Below are 24,401 nucleotides of genomic sequence, written 5' to 3' on the forward strand. Positions count from 1 at the left end.
CGCATTCAGCATTAAAACAGGGCAAACTTGCCAGAAAATGTTTCCAAATCGATATCTTCACATCTGAAGATAACATGTTATTCGCACGTGTGAAGATATGACTTTTTTACAATTATTCCATGACCGCGCCCTGGATTTGAGATGATAGATAGCCGACGAGGCGCGTAGCGCCAAGTTGGCTGTAACGATCTTACATCCAACAAGCGCGTGTGGAATAATTGTTTTACAAAAAACACCCAAATAATTGCAATATTTGAGCTCCCCGGCTGTTCTCGTCAACGCGTATTGGCTACCATATTTGTGGTCAATGGTATATGAGCTCATATACCATTGCCAGTTAACCAATCAAAATTCAGGAATTACAATATACCATTGCTAGTTTTTAATAATTCCTGGTATTTCATTGATGTTTATATAATAAAGAGTATTATGTCATAGCTTAAACAAGCTTAAAAAAATGTGCTGGAAAACAATAATTATATGAAATTCTTGTAGCTGCAGTCTCTACATAAAAAAGGTGTTTGCCGATGAAGCACTAATGTGTGAGAATTGTGATGTGCCATCGATGAGTGTTCGTTATGCTTTTAGCAAGAATGAAGTCGTTTGCAAAAAAAACAGCGCGATGTTCGTTAACATGTATCTTACCAGTCAAGCTAATCACAAAAATATTGGCTCGATTCCGTTTATTCATTTGAATACATTTAACGTCTTTTTGAAAATGGCGTGTTCAGCAAAATAATCTCCGTTCTAGTACTAAGCCACATTTTATGAACATAAGTGGCTATAACCTGCCAATAGTTTAAAGATAGGGTATTTCTGACCACTTTTGGCGTTGCCATGGGGACGGATTTCTGGGGTTGGCTCCAAGACGTAAAAAGATTTCCAAAGTTAATCTGAAGTAGTCTGAAGACGAACCGAGAAGTTATAGAGCTTACAGTTTCGAATGGTAATGATTCGTAGCAAGAAAATAGGCTAGTCATTTTGTTGCAAAAACTATAAATAAAAGAAAAGAATTCACAAACTCGTACAGGTACCAATTGAGATCAATAGGTACTCGTTGTCTCGTACCTATAGGTCACGAATTGTTCTCGAGGTCGTGTGATTTCCTATACTAATTTCAAATTGCATATAAAAAATAACTTGATTTTGTCTTCAGGGTAAAAGAATACTACGCCAACTGATTAATGCCTTACTTTGTTTGTTTTATTAAAAGAAGAAGAGTCGTCCTTGGGCCTCATGTCATGTGACGTGGTTGTTATTGGTGGAGATATTTCAGGAATGTACATGGCGGAGACACTCATGCGAATGAAGAAGGAAGACAACGTGTGTTTATTTGAAAAGGAATCCAGATTTGGAGGGCGAGATTTTGACGTCAGGTTTAGCCAAGCACCAAACATCAGCATACGTAAGGATTAGTAAGGAGAGAATAATGTTAATTTTTTCTTTGTTGACAAGCTGGGGAGAGGGAGGGTTACTCAAAAATTTCATAACATGAGGCTTCCCTTCAAAGTTCCAAACCATTACCCTTTTCTTTTCTTTGGCCACTTAGTCATGCTACCAGCCACATACAAACAATTTATTTTGACCCTATTCAGACCGGGCTTTTTTGGATCTTTTCAGACCTGGGGGGCGGATCCCCCCCTCCGTAACTTCCAGAATATTAAAGCAATCACAATGAAACTTAGAGGATATATAGAATATCCAAAAATCTATCTTTTGGTATACTTCACGTGGGATGCTGACGTCATGTCACGTGACAATTACATCATAATTTCAAAACAGCCGCCATCTCGGATCCGCCATCTTGAATTTCAAAGTTTTTCCAATACGTCAGAAAACCGCCCAAAATTACTGCAAAGTACTCAAAATCAATAAAACTGTGCTTAAAACCCGTAAAATGGTGAAAATAATTGCATTAAAGTTTTTTTATTAATAGAAACACAAAAATTGAAAATTTGGGAAAACATGCCTGTCAAAATGCCGTTGCCATGGTGACGTCAAGTTTCTGACACAACAACCTATCCTACCAAATTATTGCCGGATAAATTTTAGATAAACTCGCAAAGTTTGGCAGCGTTCGGTTAAATCTTTCAAAGTAAGCGCGGACACTTCCCCCCCGGTCTGGATAGGTTTAAACTTACCATAAATGGACACCGCTTCTTACTGGACACTTTTTCAGCTCCCAAGGGTGTTTGCTTACGGGAGTTTCGACTTTACTAAAACTAGTTCAGTGCGCTTTGCACATTCCGAAGTTAAAACGTCACGGGCTTTTATTTTTGCTGACTTTGTGCTTACATTTATTGCTTTAGTTTTAGGAGCTTGGCGTTTGGATAAAGAACACAAGAGAGTAATGTAAGAAAATATCGTTAACTTTCTATCTTTGATACTTTGACCGAACACTATTCGATCCTCTGAGGATAGCGTGTGCTCACTTCAGAGTCCCAAAGGCATTTAGGGATCCAGGGCCAGTACGGGTTACAAAATGGCTCCATGAAGAAAATAGCTAGGGCTTATGGCCCTAGGGCTCCAGGGACTCTTTTGCTTTGACTCAGGGCTTCAGGGAACCAAAAATAGGCTAGGCGTTTAAAATTGTCCTGGCTCTTAGAATAGAATCTTTGGGTTCTGCGCTCCAAGGCAAAATTATCAAAAATTCAGGACTCCAGAGGCCCTTTGCGTTTGTAGCTTGGATGGCATTATGACACCAATAACAGAATTTTCTCTTGTGTGCCTGAAACAATTTCATTTAATTTTTAATTCTCAGAGGCCCTACTGGAACCCCTGAAAAAAAAAAAAAACTAGAAAAGATACTTTAAGTAATGAGATAATAATTTCTTTCTTTTTTCAGGGACCTAGCGAGACGATTGAATATCACGATGTTGAAGATGGGTTCCACGGAAGAGTCATTTATCGAAGCAAGAGGATTCTACGCATCCAGTTCCCAGTCCCTCAAGGAACAAGCGCTCCCGACTCTGTTGTCAGGCCCCTTTGAAAACATGACTCCGTCCGAAATGATAAAGTACGCTTGGATGAACATTACTAGAGAGAAAGTACTGGAAATTCCGTCTTACTTTGATTTTGTGTGCCAACAAATTGGAAGTGAAGGATGCGAGTTTTACTTGTTCAAGTACGCACTAAAGAGAAATTATGGCGAAGAAAGCACTTTGTTTAGATATGAGAAGAATGAAGCTTTCAGCTATTTCTCGTATGATTACTTTCAGCCTCCTGGTGGGATATCGGACATCACCAGTGCACTTGAAAGATCTGCAAAGCATTCCCAGGTTAAGATGTACACCAAGGAGGAAGTAAAAGCAATCGACAGTAATGGAAACCTCTTTGCAGTTCAAACAGATAATTTCATAGTGTCAACCAAAAAGATCATCATCGCTGTCCCAAGCTTACCATTTGAAAAGATTACAGGAGATGTGGCCGCAGATATCAAAAGTAATTACCTGTTTGAAGCAATTCTTCCAAGGTCTGCTTTTAAAGCCGTAGCGATTTACAGTTATCCTTGGTGGGAAAACAATACTTCTTCTCATAACCTAACACTAAAACCTCTTGAAATATTCCAAACAGGAGCTACGTGTCTGGTTACTATTATGCCGTACAGGTAAGCCATCAGTAAACGAAATTTTTCCACATAATCGAAGGCAAAACGCACCTCTTATCATTGCACTCAACGTGTTCTATTGGACATCCGCCAATCTGATTATATTTCTCACTGTTGTCTATTTGCTGATGCAGAACGATCTCTCGTGCGTTTTCCTTGAACGTAAATTATTCGAATTCCTTAACCCTATCCCTATCATTACTTAGTTTCAAATAACAGTACCTTTTATATGTTTGTGTTTGGTTTCAGTGGCAGAGGGCCCAAAGGAGAAGCCGTTATTCAGTTGTCGTACGCTTGGAGGGCATGCGCAGTCAAGTGGGGTGAGCTCTCCAAGCTGCCTAAAGCAGTTTTCGAGTCGGAGATCAAGAAAGCCGTCCAGGCAGTTTTTCCAGGAATGGTCGTACCAGAGCCCCTGGATATGGTGTTTAAATATTGGGAGAAAGTAGCCTGGAAGGTTAAATATTCTATAAACTATTTGGGGCTATTTTTGCTAGGGTCTAAGTTCTGGCTAGGGTCGTTAATTTAAATGGCGAGGTATGACTGGTCGAAAGCATTGACCTGTCATATTGAACGTTACTGCTAAAGTGTCTAGAACCTGCACACACTTTTACCATCAAGTACTTGTTCTACTCAACAGGCATCACACAAAGGCAGGCTCCAACGTTAGCCGACATGATCTAGCAAAATGGGCTAAACGCCCATTTCCTGGTAAAGAAATCTACATGGTGGGCGAAGCGTATTCATCGCTACCCGAGTGGAATGAAGGAGCTCTTCTATCTGCGTACGAGGCTTTAAAGGAAGGCTAGGATATAGTACAACCCGAGCCTTAATTAAGTACCAAAGACAATGTGATACTTTAGGTCCTTCATGTATCGGTATTTTCAATGCGATGGGTGGTTTTTTAGGGATACTCTTGATTTCAGTTGGGCCGTCTAGCATCCAAGACGACCCCTCCTCCTGGAAGCCAGATAGTGAGACACGGATCAGGTCGACCCGTCGTAGAAGAAGCTGGCGCGACTTTCTCGTGGTCAGGTTATGAAAGAACAAGAACATTGAGAAGCTTGAGAAGCTTAAAATCGGGCGCTTTGCCTTGAAAGGCAGGGTTCAGTACAGCAGAAACCACGAAGCAGTTACTTAAGTAGCACTCAGTCCGACTGTGTTTGTGTAAGTCACAGGGCTTGCATGAGCTGTATTAGTGTGCATAATATAATATCTAGAACGTTGTCGAGATTGCATTATTACTTAATGACATGATGGTTTCAATTTATAAACTTAAACGATTGAAGTAGACGACTAGACAATGTAAAGTTTTAAGACTTAGCAAAGTGCAGTGTATTGGTAATACTGTAAGGTGCGGTTTCACCTGAAGGTCGTGTGCTTTTCGGTATTTTCCAGGCATTGCACTTTGATGGGACAGTACTACAACTGTTTACCGGGGAACTACTATTGTCAAGAAAATGATCACAACTTGTTGATGAATGATTGAACATTTGTTTCATACCATTACTGTAATAGCAATTGATAAAGGCTTTTAGTCCTGAACCAAAGTATAAGGACTGGGAAATACTGAAACCCATTATCAGCCACCTTAAACGGAAATATATTGTTGGTGTTTCAAGGAATCCAAGGAAACTTCACTCATCCCATGTATCTATGTATTGCGGTATTTTGTAATTTTTTGAGTGATTTTTGGGGATGTTTGGCAGGTGATAGTTTTTTTAAAAGAATTAGTAAAATTTAGACAACTAAGAAATATTGAAAATTTAATGTGAATTTAACATTGGAATTTGAAGTTAGAAATTGGCAGACGGACACCAAACAGTCCCGTGACATCCTGGAGTGTTTTTGCATGGGGGTCAACTGTGTGATGATGTTTCCATTTTTTCTTTAATCCCCACTGATAAAGAACTGTTGTTGGTGTTATGTTGATGTTATCACATGTCAAGCCTTTAACAAGGTATGAAAGAACACAAGGATTTAAATTATTCTGGTGCTCAATTTTTGCGTAACTAAAATTAATGTTACTCAAATTCCTGATGGATTCTGTCTTAAACTGTTACGAGCTTAGTATTTCCAAATTATTGCATGTCAATGTAAGGCAAGACAAGACATGCCTTGGTTCTTATGTAATTCTCTTAAAAACACATAAGATATTGACTATAATTTTGTCTGTGCTATGGCAATTCACAGTGGGGTGGTCTTGATGTGTCTTTAACTTGTAGACTGGACTGGACTAGTAAAACGCGGACTAGTAAAACGCGGACTTGTAAAACGCTTCTAGACACTTCGAATTCCTTGGCCACAATCATCTTACGGCTCTCTTCAATACATAATGTCTCAAAAAAACAGTAACCTCAGAAAGAAGTCAGAAGCAAATAAGGTCGAAAGACCGAATTTGAACATATAACGGCAAATGTTCTAATGTCACGAACGTAGGAGTCGTGTAGGCCCGTCACCTTTATTTACCACATACTGCCCCCAAATTAAAACAGTACCCTCAGAAAGAAGTCAGAAGCAAATAAGGTCGAAAGACCGAATTTAAACATTTAACGGCAAATATTCTAATGTCACGAACGTAGGAGTCGTGTAGGCCCGTCACCTTTATTTACGATTGACTGTTGATTTCTGGACGGGCCCCGTTCTACCTCGTGCGAGAAATACAAACGACTGCACTCAACAGGCGTCAAGTAGTGGAAAGAAAGAAACATATGCACACAACTCATAGCATCAATCCCGTTGTTTTAGTAGGGGTTTGCAGAACGAACATGTGCTATACTGCAAAAACATCTCCACGCTAAAACAGACCATAGAGTGCTCAAAAAAGCTAGAAATATGCCGTCGAAGAAACACACAAGAGCTTCAAACACAAATTGTTTCGCTCGCTAAACCGTTTAGTTTTATCCGATTTACAAGCGCTTGTTTTACAAGTCCGCGTTCTACAAGTCCGTGCTTAACAAGCCCTCGTTTTACAAGTCCGCGTTTTACAAGTCCGCGTTTTACTAGTCCTCGTTTTACAAGTCCGCGTTTTACTAGTCCGCGTTTTACTAGTCCGCCTTTTACAAGTCCGCGTTTTACCTGAGTCCGCGTTTTACTAGTCCCCGTTTTACAAGTCCGCGTTTTACTAGTCCGCGTTATACTAGTCCGCGTTTTACAAGTCCGCGTTTTACTAGTCCGCGTTTTACTAGTCCAGTCCAGTCCTCGAAATACAGTATGCCAAAACTCCCCGCCCTCTAAAGATAAGTCCTTGACGGTTCTTGTCGTTTTTCGGTGCCTATTCATCTTCGGCATCTTTCTCGTCCACCTCTCGTTCTGTCCTGTGTCTGTCATCACACGAAAGAAAAGCTGATTCTCAAAAAATCTGCCACAAAAGGAAATTGACAAAAACAATATGAAAACCATATATCGAAAGTTTCTTATTCTGAAATTTTATCATACGTCTTAATTCAGAGCTACAAAGAAGTTCCTCCTTTTGAGTTATTGATACTGTTCTTACAGTACCTCTTTCCACTAGCGAAATTTTACAAAATTCCTTCGCGGCGAAAAGGTAGCGCGAATCCAGAACAGACTCCAATTGAGAGTGGGTTAATTCTAGATTACTATTAATTAACTATTACAACATTCATTTTTAAAATAGTTTCCCAAGCCGACTAAGCTAACTAAACGTCGAGTGTATCTTTCAGTAAACAAAACATGCCGTTATGACGCCGGAAATCCAGCTCACGCATACTATACCCCGTGACTCACGCAAACCTCCGACTTACGTGCTACTACAGTCATTCCTTTCTAAACCTTTTTTTTTTTTACCACCACCGTACCTTTCTACCCAAAAAACTCATGAAACCGCCCGGTTTTAACCTGTTTTAACCTTTCAAAAATTAGAGCGTTCGAAACTAAATAAGATCCGTAATCACAAACAACATACAGCCGTTTACCAGCACTCTTTAAAACTCCTGAAACCCTTCAAAATCAGGCAAAATAAATCTTTGAAATAACCTTTATCAATGTTTCTTATTTTTTATTCAGTTCTATAAAATGCCTTTCATACACTACTGTCAAACAAAAATTTCAATTTCCTCAAAGTTTCAAGACAAAAGAATAACAAATATTTCGTGCACAATGTAATTTGATTAAGCCAATATTATCACGTCTAAAAATACTTCAAGCAATTCAGTGAAAACCCGTTTTTTTTTTCGTATCAACGAAAACCGCTTTCGAATAATCAATACATGAAAATAACAATAAGATCAAAAGGAAGAAAGGAACCTTTCTAATTATTTGAAGACTTTCAAAGCCGTGATATTATGCATCCAGTCCGCGATAAAATTTAAGTGTCATTGTCAGAGAAAACCAGGCAATGCCAAAAGATGGGGGTCAGCCGATTTCCCTAATATTTTCAGCATTTAAAACCTATCAGATAAGATAAAGATTGGTGGCATTTAAATGATTTTCTGCCTTTTCAATCCTGAGATTGACCACCCCCCTAGTTTTTGGCACAGAAACTGCCAAAAATCCTCATAAAAAAGGCCAAATTCGCGGTACAGGAAACAGATCTTCCTTTTGCATTTCGTGCACAAAACTTTTTCTCAAGGTAAATTAACTGGTTGTTGATGTTTTGCATGCTTAGAAACAACTTTTCAGTTTAACTGTAATTTTTACCATATTTTCTAAACTGGGTAGGTAGCTTGTGCCTTGCCGCAGAGTGAATTTGGGGGATTTTCAAATTTAATTTTTTCAAAAGTGCGGTGGTTTATTTTTTATTAAAAGCCATTTTATAACAGTCCATACCCTTCTTAATCAAAAACAAGAATTTATTGATTGGCACAATAAACTCTTTTCCCACGAATTTAGTTCAAAAATGCCTCTGATTGCTCTTATGGCTATTTTCCCGCTAAAATTAAATCTCACTAAAATATCACAAAACATTGATAAAATTACATTTTAAATTGAAATAGTTGTATTTTAATTCATTTGAAAGGTGTAGAAACTTCAGCAAATGTGTTAATAATTAATTTCGAATTAACTATGTTAATAAAAGTAATTGATACCGCAGGCCGTGCATGAATTCATTGTGTATTTCCCGCAAAAACTTAGTCGTATTACGTAAGTATTGCTTGGATTTTCATAAATTAGTTTGGTATGTCTTAAAAGCGAGAATATAAACTTAATATATATCGTTCTAAGTAGTAATGATCCAAGGTATTAAAATAAGAAACAACGAGACGTTATTTCTCACGTTCGACACGGAACTTTTGTCAGTTTCAATTCATGTTATCACGTGTCATTCGGGACAAACACTCTTATAAGTATGAATTGCTCGTTAGCTTTACAAGAATCACCTTGTGGTCTTCTCGGATATAGTACAACTATTCTACCGTTAGATGCTTGTAAACAAGATGTTACAGTCCACTTACTAGGTCTTGTTGTGAGTGGCAAGCGAGAATGGCGATTTCGAAGTTCACTGAGATGGAGCTCACTTCATTCAGATAAGGTCACTTTGACTTATCCGTAGATAGAGTGGCAGGTATGAGCACCTGTCCAGAACACTAAAAGAGAAGTAACAGCCGACTGCAGGCGACTGGCGACCTTGAAAAATACCTGTTGTTATCATTGCACAAAGATCAATGCAAACAGATTAATGACACACGCCGTGTTTGCATGACCTTTGTAATGTATGCAATACTGTCACGCTGGTTGTAATTTGAGCTCCTCTCTTTTCAAGTTCGTCTCGAATTCTTTTCATCCCAAAAGAGACACAAAAACGCACACAAGACCCAAGTAGACGTACACAGGTAGAAGTTTAGCTGAGCAATTTTTATGCTAGAATCGTTAGTAATACATGTAGGAAGCATTTTTTCCTTATACCATTGCTTATACAATCTGGCTATAGAGCAACTGTTATCGTAACACTCTTGATGAAGTTGTGTGCTAATTATTCTAATGTACTCTTATTTGACCAATAAACGCACAAATCTCTGTTTTGGATATATGTTGTTAAGGTGGCCCGCGGGTATTTATGAGGCTGAGAGTTCCCTTTTTTAAGCGCGTTTTAAAACGGGAAAACGTGAAGCGATTGCTTAGATTTTTGAGAATCTGAAAGAATAAAGCTTAAATTATATAAAATGATAAATTTCATGGCGATCAAACGCGATTTGTTTAAGTTATGAGCGATTTTCGGAAGCCTTCGTTTTAAATAAAATGCAACTATTTTTAAAATGCCACGGTGAATTTTTTTGTAATTACCCCAAAACGCTGCCAAACAGTTGAAGTTTACTCACAACAACTTACAGGAAAATCCACTCCGTAGATTTCCTGAACGAGCGACATCTTTATTTTGCCTTTAAAAACTGTTGTGTTATGCGTCTGTCTTGACCGTCGCACAAATATGATACTTATAATAACCCAGTACCAGCCAGTTTTGAAGCTGATGTCACCTTAATCTTGTGTGTAAAAGTTAAAAAGATCGTGTATATACATCAAATGTTAGCAGTCAATAAAGATGGATGGTTTTCAGCCGAATTTTTGAAAATATCAAACAAATGACGTTATTTCAAATTGCGAAAAATTTGTCGATTTGTTTTGCATTTTTTTAAAGCTGCAGCTAGAACAGGATATTGCAAAAGTTTGTGCCGAGTTTCAGCGTATTTCGTTCATACGGTTTGGAGAATTTCGGTCGCAAAGTCAGGTACATTTGCTTTCCAAGTTCTAATCGCTTTGTAAACCTCGCATTTCGAATGAAATTATTCTGTTGTTGTTCGAAAAGAGGTGTTACTTCCAAATTCCGCACGGTCTTCTGCCGTCAGGGAATACATGTGTAGGAACGCTAATTGTCATTTTAGTAGTAACTATTTCAGGCTGTGTTATTTCCAAGTAGCAGAAGATCATGCGGAATTTGAAAGTAACACCTCTCTTCGAAAACAACAGTATAATTTCATTCGAAATGCGGGGTTTACAAAGCGACTAGAACTTGGAAAGCAAATGTACCTGACTTTCCGACCGAAATTCTTCAAACCGTATGAAAGGAACACGCTGAAACTCGGCACAAACCTTTGCAATATCCTGTTCTAGCTGCAGCTTAAAAAAAATGCAAAACAAATCGACAAATTTTTCGCAATTTGAAATAACGTCAATTGTTTGATATTTTCAAAAATTCGGCTGAAAACCTCCATCTTTTATTGACTGCTAACATTTGATGTATATACACGATCTTTTTAACTTTTACACACAAGATTAAGGTGACATCAGCTTCAAAACTGGCTGGTACTGGGTTATTATAAGTATCATATTTGTGCGACGGTCAAGACAGACGCATAACACAACAGTTTTTAAAGGCAAAATAAAGATGTCGCTCGTTCAGGAAATCTACGGAGTGGATTTTCCTGTAAGTTGTTGTGAGTAAACTTCAACTGTTTGGCAGCGTTTTGGGGAAATTACAAAAAAATTCACCGTGGCATTTTAAAAATAATCGCATTTTATTTAAAACGAAAGCTTCCGAAAATCGCTCAGAACTTAAACAAATTGCGTTTGATCGCTATAAAACTTATCATTTTATATAACTTACGGATTTTTCTTTCAGATTCTCAAAAATCTAAGCAATCGCTTCACGTTTTCCTGTTTTAAAACGCGCTTAAAAAAGGGAACTGTCAGCCTCATAAATACCCGCGGGCCACCTTAAGGACTGTACTCTCGCTTTTATCACTGAAGACGACGGTAATATGTCCCAACACCCATCTAAATTTGCACAGAAGCACAACGTTCAGCAATATGGCCCATAAAGTTCATAAATCCGAGCTTTCATTTTCTATAATAAAATAACAATCATAGATCATGGGGCACCTGTGGGGATAATGATGATAATGATGATGTTGTTGTTGTTGTTGTTGTTGTTGTACACACTTGCAATATGAGGGTTTTGGCGCAAATCCAAAAAAATGCGTTCGGGGCTTCGCCTGGCTCGCCTGCCGGCTTCGCCATTCTCGCCCCTCACTGTTTTTTTGGATTTGCGTCCAAAACCCTCATATTGCAAGTGTGTCGGGGTTAGATGACAGCCTTTCAACCCATGCACATGTATCTAGGCAAAGGCACCCTTTTAACACTTGTTGAGGACTGTCCTAAAACAAGTGGCCCCCGCCAAGCCCCAAAGAACAGGCGCGCCAGAATTATTTTTCAATTGAACAAATGCTCTTATTGAGTAAACGAAGATGGGAAGAGGGAGAACTGGAGAAATTAACTTGAATGTAAAGAAAAACTTGAAAAGATCTCGTGGAAAAGCGTTTACAACCTACAAAAAAACTAAAGAAAATGAAAAACAAATAACAATCTTTTTAACAGACGAGCTGATTGAAAAATTAAAAAAACTAGACAGCAGTGTTGTCGCAAACGTTTTGACAAGCTAAACAAAACTTGCACGCTCCGGTGAGTGCATAAATTATCGAGTAACACAGGAAGTCATTGTTTACCCTGTGCCAATTGCGTGGGAAACCCCCTTGACGTAATCTAATTGTTTTTTTTTTTCATTTTGAATATTTTTAGCCGGAAAACAACTCAAACTCTTTGTATGTGTTTTTTGAGAGCTATGATTTATTCAACAACAATATTTAATTTGACTAACATGTAAATATACCGTGAAATATTGAGCTAAGAACTTTCTAGCACATAAAAGAACAATATAAGATCACGGTAATTTTATTCACCAGGCGTCATTACTATTTTTAGTTAATAGGTTATTTCCCGATGTAATGACGTCTTTTGTGACCAATCACAGTTAAAATTATAACTTTATATTATTCACATAAGCTTTTTTGTATTACACAAACAATTATGGCCGATGTATGGAGACGTTTATCAAACCTTTTTAATCGAAAAAAGAAGCAAAGACGCAGCTTACGGACATGAATCATTTGGAAACGACAAACTAGGATCTGATTATAATATTTTACATCAGCTATTCGTGCCTTCGCTTCGCGAAACCTTAGCAATTACGGACAACAATCAGATGCTTGGTCGTGAAGTTTGGTCGCAAGGTTAAGTATATCGGATGCTTGTAGACGTTTTTCAAACATTTTTCGATCAAAATTAAGAAGATTTAACTCAGTTTATCGACATGAATCATTTGTAGATGTCAAACGATAGCCTAATACAACTAAAGCGTTTGCCAAACTTGACCAAAATTTGCCAAGTTACAAGCCAAAACACGTCATCACTTTGGAATGCAATCGGTTACGCGTAACCCGAATTGACCAAAATCAGCCAAGTTCTCAAACTTGACAAAAATCGGCCAAGTTAAAGCCTAAACACGTCATCACATTGGAATGCCAATGGGTTACGCGTAACCCGAATTGACAAAAACTTGCTAAGTTCACAAACTTGACAAAAAACTTGTCAAGTCATCAAAGGACAGACGCCGCGCGGCCATGAGATGTCTGCCGTTGTCAAGGAACAATGTACCTTGGATACCGTGGCCATAGATGTCCGCCGTTGTCAAGGAACAATTTACCTTGGATACCGTGGCCATGAATGTCCGCCGTTGTCAACGAACAATTTACCTTGGATACCGCGGCCATAGATGTCCGCCGTTGTCAACGAACATTTAACTTAGCAACTGAATAAAATTATTTTACTTAACACACTTGTAATGTTTATTGATTGCTTATTATATCATTAAAAAGCTGTTGATTTGCATAAGTCTGACGCTGTGGGACATTCACCCACACACACAAAAAAAATTTGCATGCATTGTTCAGACAAGCCCTTGACTGTGGGGATTAAATCAAGTGTTTATTTTTTTTCTGATTTCGACTCGGCTGAAAGTCACTTTAAGCACGCTTTAACCTTTTATTTTGCCTCGTTCAGGCAAACAACAACCTCTCTTGTGATGTCTCGAACATTTTTTTGCAACTCGAACGACAATGCTTCCATCACAAAGTAAACGACAAGATGAGCGCAGACAATCATTCTTTTATAAAATGAAAAAATGTTTTATTGGACTGAAATTTTATTTCGAAATGTCGGTGGCACTTTCGAGAAGTTTTTTTTCCAATCTTTTGCGTTCTTCTCTCTTGATTTCTTCCCGAATTTTTCCGATGTCTGGCTGGAGTGAATTTGTTTGTTTTTTTGCAAAGTTTGAGCGTAAAGTATCTTTAAGTTGGCGATATTTTTGCATTTCTCGTGTGATCAGTTGAAACTCTTTGTCAGAAACAAGATTATCATTCAGAGCTTGTGAGACAGAGCTGTTTATCGAGTCATGTTTTGCAACAGCCAGAGCGAGGATTCTTGAGTGCTTATTAACTTTACGTTCAAGCTTTTTGTTGATAACTGACAGGCCAGTGGAAGCTGCGCCAGATATACCTGCTACTGCTGCAACAGGAACGCCGATAACAATTCCAACACCAGTAAGTGAAGTCGCAACAGCTCCAGAAGACAGAGCTGCCGTCACGGCGCCAAGACAGACCACGGAATAGTGAATAACTTTCCGGACTTTTTTATATTTTTTTAACACAAGCCTGTAATGCTCAGCTTCAGCGGATATTTCTTTTTCAATTTTACTTATTTCAGTCAGCCGAAAATTCTCGGCATTTGTTGGGAGGCTTGGATAAAGTTGTGTTTCTTCGCGATCACCATAAGCAGGGGCACTCGGGAGCACATTAGCAGATGACATGGTCTCGTATACATAAAAGTTATTTTTGTATTTAATTTAATTCAATTCCAACTCATATGTAAGATTTGTGCCGTTAAAATCGAATGGCTTTCCATTCTCATCTCTAATCGAAAGAGTCAGAGATGATACATTTTCTTCAGCAGAAACGTCGCGCAAGACGTTAAAATGTGTATTTTGGTAATAAACTTTTTCATACGGTTTTCCACGTATGTCAAAAAACGCTAAAAGGCTTGATGGCTTACCATTTAGCAAGCTTTGTTGCTTGTCGATAAGGTCACAGTTGATGAAGTAATTTTTAGGATTTGAAACATTATTTACCTCAATTGTTTCAAAAAATTCCTTTTCAATACTTGCGTAATTCTCAAACCCAGGCAAATTAAAGAACTTAATAAGACTTTCGTTCAGTCCAAAAGCTTTTAAATTGGGCTCTTTTGCTTTTATTATCAATGAACGACCTGCAATGCCTTTTGTTACAGAAAAAATGTTTTTCTCTGGAAATCCTTTTTCAAAAATACTCCCAATGTCATCGAGTGAGAAGTTTCCTTGCCGTATATAACGCGCCTTCTCTTCCTTGTTCACTTGTTTATAAAAAACTATTCCATCCTTTTCCAAACTATTCCAGCTGTTGTAAAGAGAACAACTTAAAAGCCGGATATAGCTTGGTTTTGGAATAGGCTGGTCAAAATAAACAGTGTTCGGATTTTCTTTTGTGGTAACAGTCAGCACAACCATTTTTATATTAAATAAAAATAAAAAATGTTTAATATAAAAGAGGACCATGGATGCAAAAACAAGAGGTTTTATGAAGTGGATGAAAACCCCAGAAGCAACTACAATTTCTAAAGCGGCAAAAGACAATGCATGGAAACCTTTTCTTGCAAAATATCCAAACGCTGACCGAACAAAATTTGTTGCACAGGTTGAGTTCGCGTACAACCACACAGCAACGGCAGACATTTATTACAAGGCAGGGCAAGGCCATTTGATAAATGTTTTTGGCTCTGACAGCAAATATTGGAGCCCAGAGATGAAAAAAGCACTGGGGGTGAATCAAATTTCAGGCGGTTTTCCACAACAGCTGTCACCAAGCGGCGCAAAAGGCTCATCTTTGCCAATTCCCGCGGTTGGATTTCACGAAGCCGCACCGAGTTTGAAAAAAATATTTAACAGCCAAATCAACATCTACGTCACACCAGATCAATATTTCACAACGAAATTAAGAGAGATTTTTCAAAAAACAAAACTGAAGCATACATCAGGAAAAGAGTCAAAAAGGTGGCTTGCTAGCCAAAATATGGGCTATTGGCCACAGCAACTTAACTTTGCGGTATGGTGCGCGACAACAGGCTGCGGTATAAGTCGAGATATTTTCGATGAAGAGCACTCAGCTCTTAGCTTGCCACCGATTGTGCGTAATTTTTATCTTTTTCACGTTTATTTCACGATAAGGCGAATATTGTTTCAGATGGGGGGAATTCAGAGCGTAAGCGCCTTGCCAGGCGACCCCACTTTTAGCCAGTTCGACAACAAGTACGACGTGGCTTCTTACAAAAGAATATGCGCTGAGTTCGGTGTCGACCCGTCAAGCGATTTCCGTTTCACAACAGGCGCAAACCACGGACTTGGTAACGTTTATATCTGGATTACTAACATTGGACCAAACAAAACTGGAGCAAAATACCCCGATTACGATAAATTTTCGGACGAAGGGGGAGCTGCAAGCAAAGGTAACTTGATTCAATACATCGAGCCAGACGACGCTGCATATGCACAGGCAGACTGGTTTTGTCCTAACGGCACTGAAGGGCTTACTCAGGCAGGTTTGTCGAGAGTAAACCAGTCGATAGAGGCTTTTGTCTACTGTATTCTCGGTTCGCAGGTCAACGTTCGAAGTAGCATACTTGGAACAGGCGGCCGTGCAAAGGAAGCGCAAAGTGAGTTCCTCGTGTTGGTTGAAGACGCTATAAGGCAACCTGATCTGGCAAAGTCGGTCCAAAGATACCAATTAGCCATCGACGAAGCTAAGGTTCGGCTTAACCTTGCAGTCTGCCCAGGTGCCTGGCTGATGCCCGCTCGTATGGTGATAAACACAGAAAGCGTTGTTGGTTACAATAACCAGCTTAAGCAGGCTGTTGTTGGGATGAAATTAGGAGTGAATAATGAGGTTAATAAAGCTACAAAAAAAGCAGCTCTTAAACTGATGGCGGGAGGAAAATCAAAAATCAACCCACCAAACAGCCACCCTTCAAATCCTATACACAAGAGCGCCACAGCAAAAAAAAATCAGGCACCTGCAGCAAGCGCTGCTGAAACACAAGCTAGGGACCTTTACGGTCCCCGTCCAAAGGACGGCAACGCGCAAAGCGCTAAACCTACGAAGGCCGTAGCCAATGATTCACACGAAATAAACAAAGCAACTGTCGCTGTTGGCGCGGTTGGAGCAGCAGCTTTGCTCTACACCCTTATGCGCTAACGTCTCTTTTTGATGTATTTTTCAACAAGAAAAGCAACCACAGCAAGGATAAGCAGCCAGGTGTGCTCTGCAAGAAATCCAATTACTTGACCAGCGGTTTTGAAAAGAAATTTCGCAATCGAGCCAATGAGACCAGGCAGAGCTGATGCTACCTTTGAGCCAATATCACTTAGGCCTTTCCCCAACGCTTTGCCGGTTGCCTTCAACGCGTTTGTAATGGCTCCAATAACAGAACCAATCGTGACACCAGCAGCCAGAAGTATTGCTGTTAATGTCACGCCATGTTTTTTGAAGATCTCTTTGATCCTCTCACGAAGTGGAAGCGCCCTTTCTCTTTCTGCAATCTGCGTTTGTAAACGCCCGAGCTCCTCGGTTCTTTCCGCAACTCTTTCTTCCGCGGCTTGTTTGTCAGTGGGGGAGGCATTCTCATCCTCTATAACAGCTTGATCTTCCTCGTTTTGTTGCTTCAGCTCGGCTTCTTTCTCTTTTAGATCATCCAACGCTCTTGTGTCGTTGAGCCTTTCTTGCAAAGTGTTTCTTCTGCTCTCTATGGCAGCGAGGCTTGCCCTTAGTTGGTCGACTCGTGTTTGTTCTTCTGCCTTCTGCTTAGCTTGTTTTTCAAGAGCAGCAACTTCTTTTTTTTGTTTTCAAAATCCTTTTCAAGATTTTTTTTCAGTTGCTTAAGTCTGCGCAATTCTGATTCATTTTCAACATTTGACCCAAGTTGTTCCATCTTGGCATCTATTCGCTCGATTCTTATTCTGAAATCTTCTACTTCTTGGGTGGCTTTTTCTTTCTGCATGTCAATTGTTTCTGCCTGTTGTATTTGACTTTCAGCTTCTCTTAATCTTGGTCTCATTTCTCTTATTTCTTCATTGTCTTGAGCAATCAGAGATTCCGCTTCTGGCCCAAGGGGGGCTTTAAACTTGTTTGTGAATTTTTTGAGAAGGCCAGTTCCGTCTTTTTTGAAAATTTCGGTCTCGCCACCTTTTGATCCAAAGGATACAATTGTAGTTTCATTGCCACTCTTTTTGCTAAAACCTATTGGGCCTAATTTTGCGAAGTTCACTTTGGGGAATTTTCTTTTGATAAAATCTTTAGCTCTGTCAATCATTGCCGGTTTGTCATCTTGATGAATAAAGCTTCCCAAAAAAGGTGTTTCTTCGTAGGATGTGTCTGGCAGCCCGCTCTGTTCGTGCTGCATCGTTTGCATTTCATGTTGTTCACCCCCATGGTAGGGTGTGGATGCCTCCCCGGGCTGAAATGGTCGGGTTGTGTCGACCTCTTGTTCCTCTTCATCATCGTTATCACTGTTGTGGTCAAGATCTCGGTCCAAATCATGGTCCTCGTATCCAAACTCACCACCACCTTCCGCCATCACGTAATTTATATATATTTTCAAATTAAACTTTTCAATTTAACAATAAAACCAATCGAGAGATGGCTGCTGTTCAAGAAAACCTTCGACCGGGACGCACAGAGAAAATACTCGGCGCACTGAAAGCCGAGCGCGCTGTAAAACGAATCACTTTTGACCGCACAGAAGCCAATCCAGAGGAAACGTTGTATGTTTCAGTGCCCAAGCTGAACGAAAACGAGGTCATTGTGCCCGGCTCGCTGGCGCTGCGCTTCAACATCGACTTGAGCGGAGGCCATGCCAACAACTTTCTGGTTGACAACGTCAGCCGAGCTCTGGTCGACGATTTTGTTGTAAAGTACGAAGGCACCGTCGTGCAGGACACGGTTGGCTATGACATCTACAAAATATTTGAGGATTTTTTCCTTTCGCAGGAGGAGCGCGACGACAGGGTGCCAGAGGGCATTCAGAGCGAGGACCTTAACAAAATTCGCTCAAATGCTGGCGATAAGAAAACTTCAGGTGTGGACGCAGAAAAAAAGCTGAATGAGATATATGGAAATAAATACCGCATCCGCCTGGATCACCAGATTTTAACTGACCATGGGGCATTTTATCCTCAGGCACTATACAACGATCTTGTGTTCGAACTGAAGCTCGCGGCAGCCGAACATGTGGTCAGAGGCTCAGATACAACAAAACTAAAATACAAGTTGACAAACATCCAGCTGGAGTACGAGATGATAAGAAGCGAGGAAATTGCAGATGAAGCGTTCAGCGCTTATTCGGGCGGCAAAGAGTTCGCTTACGACCACATCCAGCGTGTTAAAGTGGTGACTTTTGCAAAAGGCTCCGACACACGTCTGAATCTAAGGGTCAACCCGCAGAGGAGGTCCATGAAAGGTATCTTGCTCCTATTTATTGAGCAATATAACAAAGGTGCAAGGAGCTCGGAAAAGTACATTAACCCGGACCTTACAAAAGTAAGCATCACTGTCAACGGCTCGCCAAACATGCTGTACAACAACGGCATCGAAGGAATGGACATTTGGGGAGAAGTTAAAAGATTCTACATGAAAGAAAAAAATAAAACGCAGCACATGACTCTGCAAAAGTTTTACACAGAAGACAAGTTTGGCCTTCTTATTGATCTGCGTTCCATGGCTGACCACTCGATGCACGGAAGCGGCACGCGCCTTGTGAACACAAAGGACGGTGTCCAGCTTGAGCTAGAGAGGAAAGCAAGCGGCTCAGGTAATTTGAACTGCCACATTTACGTAATCAGCGACGCCCAAATGAATATACTTGGCAGGCAGTTAGAATCTGTGCTTTTATAATGTGTGCGTAAATCGCACACACTTCCCCGCAAGGGGAAATTTTTTCTTTGAAAAAGTGTACCTTAGGTACATATACGAACGAAGATGGATCCTGCCAATATACCCTTCAACGCCCTCATTGTGGGACCAACGAACTCAGGAAAAACAAGATACGTGGTCAATCAGCTTTGTGGCCCTTTCCGAGGCAAGTTTGACTACATCGTGCTCATCTGCCCGACTTTCGAGCACAACAAGACTTATTATCGCTTTGCTGAGGAAGATATTCGATTTTTTGTTTTCATTTGCGAGCAGCACGAGGTGGAATCTTGGTTAAGGCTTTCAAGATTTCTTTTTGAGGGTACGAACACGCTTATCATCCTCGACGACTGTGCTGCTTCGAAAGATGTAAAAGGAAGAACAGGGGAGTTGGTGAATCTTGCTTTCTCTGCTCGCCACGCAGGCTTGAGCATATGGGTGTTAACTCAAAAATTGACAAGCATAACATCCTCATTCCGCGAAAATGTTGCGGCAATCGTTTTCTTTTACACCCCCTCTGCCAAGACCACGAAGGCAATCTTTGAGGATTACGCTGGCGAACTTGCCAATGAGGATTACAAAGAAATCATTTTAAAGCTAAAAAAAAATAAGTTTTCGCATCTTGTCATTTCTCATCGCCACCCTTACGGCACAAAATTTTCTTATTGAACATATTTTTTAGAGTAATAAATGGCTGACCCGTTCGCAACTTCTCCTCCCGAGAGCGTCAAGGGCTCTGCAAGTGAACAAGAATTAGCTTCCGTAATGGAACTGCTAGGAGCTGAACCAGAAAGTACAGAAAGCGCTATGGCACTCATTCAAGGCCCTGACATTCCTGCTTTGCGTGAACAGCTTGCAATCCTTGTTTCAACAGGAAAAGCCAAAGAAGCAATCGGTGTGCAACTGACACACGAGCAGGTGAAGCGCTTGACAGATAAAGAAGTTGAAAAGTACTTAAAGAGATATGAGGCATACGTTGGATCCAAAACAACCGACAGCTTGATTGACAGCTTTATTTTTCTTGTTACTAAAGTCGTTGGTATGGCCGTAAATATCAAGGACGTCAATGATTATCAGAAGGAACTCAAAAACGACTACATCATCAGCAAAGAGCTGTCCACTTTGGCAGGCGGTCTGGCTTTGAAATGCGGCCGCTTTCTTGCCGTTGCAAATGCTGCGCTCATCACAACAAAGCACATTGATTTAAACGAAGCGACAGAGTTGCAAGCCAAAGGGACTCTTGAGTCCCAGCGCCATGGCGCTGAAACACTAACTACTGAAGATTTTTCTGAGAAATGCTAAGAAAATGCTAATTAATTACTGAACAATGCTTAGAAATTGCTGACCAAAAAAGTTTGCTGAGCATTTTTCATTTAAATATTATTTTTTTCTCATTATATAATGGCTGAGCTCGAACAAACTCCGATCGCTCAAGAAGAACAGAAACAAGTTACTTCAACAACTCCAGCAACAAAGCCTGCCAAAAATCCAAAGCGAGTTGCTGCTGGCAAGCTTGCAGCTGAAAAAACAAAACAGGCTCGTGAAGCACAGAAAAAAGCTGCTGTCGAGGCTGCTGCAATAATTGCAAAAGAAAAGGAAAAGAAATCTGCATCTGCTAAGCGAAGTGTAACACCACCGGCCGTAACGGAACCAGCTCCGCCCGAGGCTCAGCCGCAATCAAGCGGTCTCACCACAAATCAATGGATATCTTTGCTTGGTATCGGCGTTGCAATCGTTACAACTTATGTGAAACGCGAAGACATAAAAGCCTTTATAAACGAAAAAAGAAGTCCAACATTTAAAGCTCCGCCAACTCTTATAACTGATGACACACCAGGGGTCCCAGAGGAACCCCGCGCTTTGCGCGTTACAGCAGAAAGTATTGGAAGGGTTGCAACGCGTTCTTTAGACACGCGCCAAACGGGCTCTAGAATTCCGCAACCGAAAAGAGGAATCCGTCCGATGGATTAAAAAATTTCTTTTGAACATTTCTTTTTCATTTATTATACCGACAATGTCCCTTGGTTTTATTCTTGACAGCCTTGTTAAAGGTGCAGCTATGGCTGGTATTGCATTACTTTGGTTTGAATTTTCCAAAACTTGCGTTAAAACCGCTATTCGGGTGCAAAAGGATGAGGATACAATTTTTAAAAGAGGTATAAAAAAAACAAAAGAAGTTGAATCTGGTGAAGAAGTTGCAAACTTTGCTTCGCAAAACGGTGAAGAATAAACAAAAAAATTTTTCAATTGAATATTTTTTATTATTTTATACTGAACCGCCATGTCTGACAACAAACTCGTAAAAACACTCATGGATGCCGCGACTCTCACTGGCCTTGCCGCCGGAATCGGCTGGGCTGCCAAAAAAGTTGTAAAAGAAAACTTCACATCCGACCCAAGCAGCAGTTTTATGAACTATGTAAAGTTCACAGCCGTCATGGCTGGCAGCGTTGCACTTAAACAGTATCTCGAGGACCAGAAAATTCTCCCAACCAATTAAAAAAAAATTAGAATAGTATAATAACAAAATGGCAAGCGTCGCGATTATGGCTGGCGGAGCTATCTTGAACGCTGCTGCTTTCATTGGCGGCAACTATCTTGCTCGAGCTTTGGGTGGCGGAGATGACGCCGCTTTGAAAGAAAAAGAAAGACACGACAAAGCTCTCGAGGCTTACCAGGCAGCTTACGCGAAGTACTCTCGCGACCGCACGAAGCTTCTCGACTGGATCGAAACCAACAATGAGATCAAACAGCAAGCGAAACAAAACTTTACGAACACAGACTACGCTTTCAAACTCTACAACCAGGCACATCCTGACAAACAAATGATTCCTCCGAAAGAACCCAAGTTCTCTGATTTCTATCAGCCAAGTGAGCAGCAGAAACAAGGTGAACTTATGTTCGTTGGCGCTGGCGCGCTTGCACTTGGGTACGCTGCCTTTCGGTTTCTTTAAACTTTTCTTTTTTTCTTGTATACACATGGATGCAAAGATTTTTGCGGAGCAAAACTTTTCGAAGAAAATCTCGAAAGTCTACTATAGCCCCCAGGGCTACTGGAAGGGAATTGCAGCGATAAAAAAATTAGCCGAGGCGGCCAAGGTTTCCGAAGATGCCGCAAAAAAGTGGCTCGTTAAGCAGGCCCTTTGGCAGATCTACCTTCCGGCACCACGATACGTTCCTCGCCCAAAATTCGATGTTTCTTCTCCAAACGCGGTCCACCAGGCGGACCTTCTTTTTCTGCCACACGACAAACTGCCGCGAGGGCGAAAAGTTTACAAATACGCTCTGACTGTTGTTGACGTTACCAGCCGATTCAAAGAGGCCGAGCCTTTGACCTCCAAAGATTCAACTGAGGTTGCAAAAGGTTTTCAGACAATTTACAGGCGAAGTGCACTAAAATGGCCACAGATGCTGCAAGTTGACCCTGGTCGCGAATTCATGGGAGCTGTTACCAAAGAAATGGAAAATCACAAAACCTATATTAGACGCGGGCGTGTTAACATTCACAGAGATCAAGCTATTGTTGAACGTTTTAATCAAACACTGGCAGGGCGCCTGTTTGGTTATCAGTACGGTGTCGAGATGAACCTGCCATCTGGCCAGCGGTCGACAGCGTGGGTAAAAAGGCTACCCGAAGTTGTTGCCGCTCTGAACAACGAAGTAACCAGTCTTACTGGTAAGAAACCTGCTGCTGCAATCAAAGAAAAGGCTGTTTCGTCAAAACCGTCCTCAAAATATACAAGACCTGTTGGCAAGAAAGAAAAAAAACTCCCCTCTCTCGTTAATGTGCGCTATCTCTACCAACCTGGCGAGCTGGAAGGCGGCGTAAAAAGGGCTACAGATCCGATTTGGTCATTAAAAGTCTACAGCATTGAAAGGTCTGTTACTAAACCTAATCAGCCAGTTCTTTATTACTTGCACGATGGTCCAAAGCGCGGCTTCGTGCGTGAAGAATTGCTTGTTATTCCTCCAAATACACAGTTACCACCAAGCCCTTAGTGCTTGAGCCCCTTGGGCACTCCTGAGTGGCTTTTTATTTATTAAAGCACTCTAGAGAGACCTTTGCTTGGCGGCTAGTTAGTTTTTTCACTCCCTTTTATGGGGCGGTGGGCTCTTTTTTTTGCCCCTTCTCTGCAAGAGCTTCGCTCTCGTGCTCCGCACCCATCCGATAGTGCCCATATGCCAAAGTGTTTATCCCATCTTCATTTATCCATCTCTTTGTGTCAAATGGCGACAGCGATTTTTTGTTTACCACTATTGAATGCATCTCGTGGGCATAGCTTCTTAGCATGTGCATTTCGTGAAAGCTTTCCTTGTTTTGAAAAAGTGCATCTTTGAAGTCTTTATGATTTATCTCATTTTTCGTCACGCACTCTTTCACCCCCTTTGCCTTTTTTATATTTTTTTCGTCCACTTTCAGCGTGTTACAACATTTTGACTCACTTGCTTTCGGATGTTTCTCTTTTATTTTTTTGACCAATTCTTCGTCGTTTGCCATTATTACCTGCATTTTTTCCCCTTCGCAAGTGCACTCTTTTATTTTTGCCTCAGGAAAGTTTTTCTTTATTTTTTCGATTTCATTTTCGCTTTCACCTTCTGTCATTATTGAATACATTTTCGGCCTCAAACAAACACACTCTGAAATCAGTTTTCCTGCGCATTCGTCTTTCATTTTCCCCAACACCTTTTTGTTTTCTTTCGAATAAAGTGAATGCTCTTCGGGGTAGTCGCTTGTGTCGTACTCGCCGATGTTTTTTGCCATGTCCGCGTAAACGTCTTCTGTTTCTATCACAAGCAAAAGGCTGTCTGTGTCTGTATACAAAAGCTCGCAACGCTCCCCGTACTCCTTTTTCAGATGGTTGTAAAAGAAGTCATACATGCATAGCTTGCTTACGTCAAGGATAGTCATGCCTGTGTAGACCGGTTTATTGAGAAACAGCTTACTTTTTCGCATGTCT

At 40.5% G+C, this 24,401-nt stretch overlaps 1 protein-coding gene and 1 pseudogene across 2 annotated transcripts in view; both read left to right on the forward strand.

Moving 5' to 3' along the window:
- LOC144638606 (transient receptor potential cation channel subfamily A member 1-like) overlaps positions 1-24,401 on the forward strand; it is a 141,110-nt pseudogene that overhangs the window by 23,308 nt on the left and 93,401 nt on the right. The gene's annotated exons all lie outside the window — the stretch shown is intronic.
- On the forward strand, positions 1,232-4,413 carry LOC144639005 (amine oxidase [flavin-containing] B-like). The gene is made up of 5 exons (XM_078498271.1): positions 1,232-1,405; positions 2,310-2,352; positions 2,846-3,607; positions 3,857-4,114; positions 4,245-4,413. Exons 1-5 carry the CDS (start codon positions 1,237-1,239, stop codon positions 4,411-4,413), a joined length of 1,401 nt encoding a protein of 466 aa, XP_078354397.1. The 5' UTR covers positions 1,232-1,236.

This window comes from Oculina patagonica, chromosome 14 (genome assembly GCF_052425735.1).
Source record: "Oculina patagonica isolate OP01 chromosome 14, crgOcupat, whole genome shotgun sequence".
In the NCBI taxonomy this organism is placed as follows: Eukaryota; Metazoa; Cnidaria; class Anthozoa; order Scleractinia; family Oculinidae; genus Oculina; species Oculina patagonica.

Excerpts from the sequence above, each read along its gene's own strand:
- LOC144639005 (XM_078498271.1), top strand. The coding sequence starts at position 1,237 with ATGTCATGTGACGTGGTTGTTATTGGTGGAGATATTTCAGGAATGTAC. Across the intron at positions 2,353-2,845 it reads AAAGAACACAAGAGAGTAAT|GGACCTAGCGAGACGATTGA; the intron begins GTAAGAAAATAT and ends TTCTTTTTTCAG. Across the intron at positions 4,115-4,244 it reads TTGCTAGGGTCTAAGTTCTG|GCATCACACAAAGGCAGGCT; the intron begins GCTAGGGTCGTT and ends TCTACTCAACAG.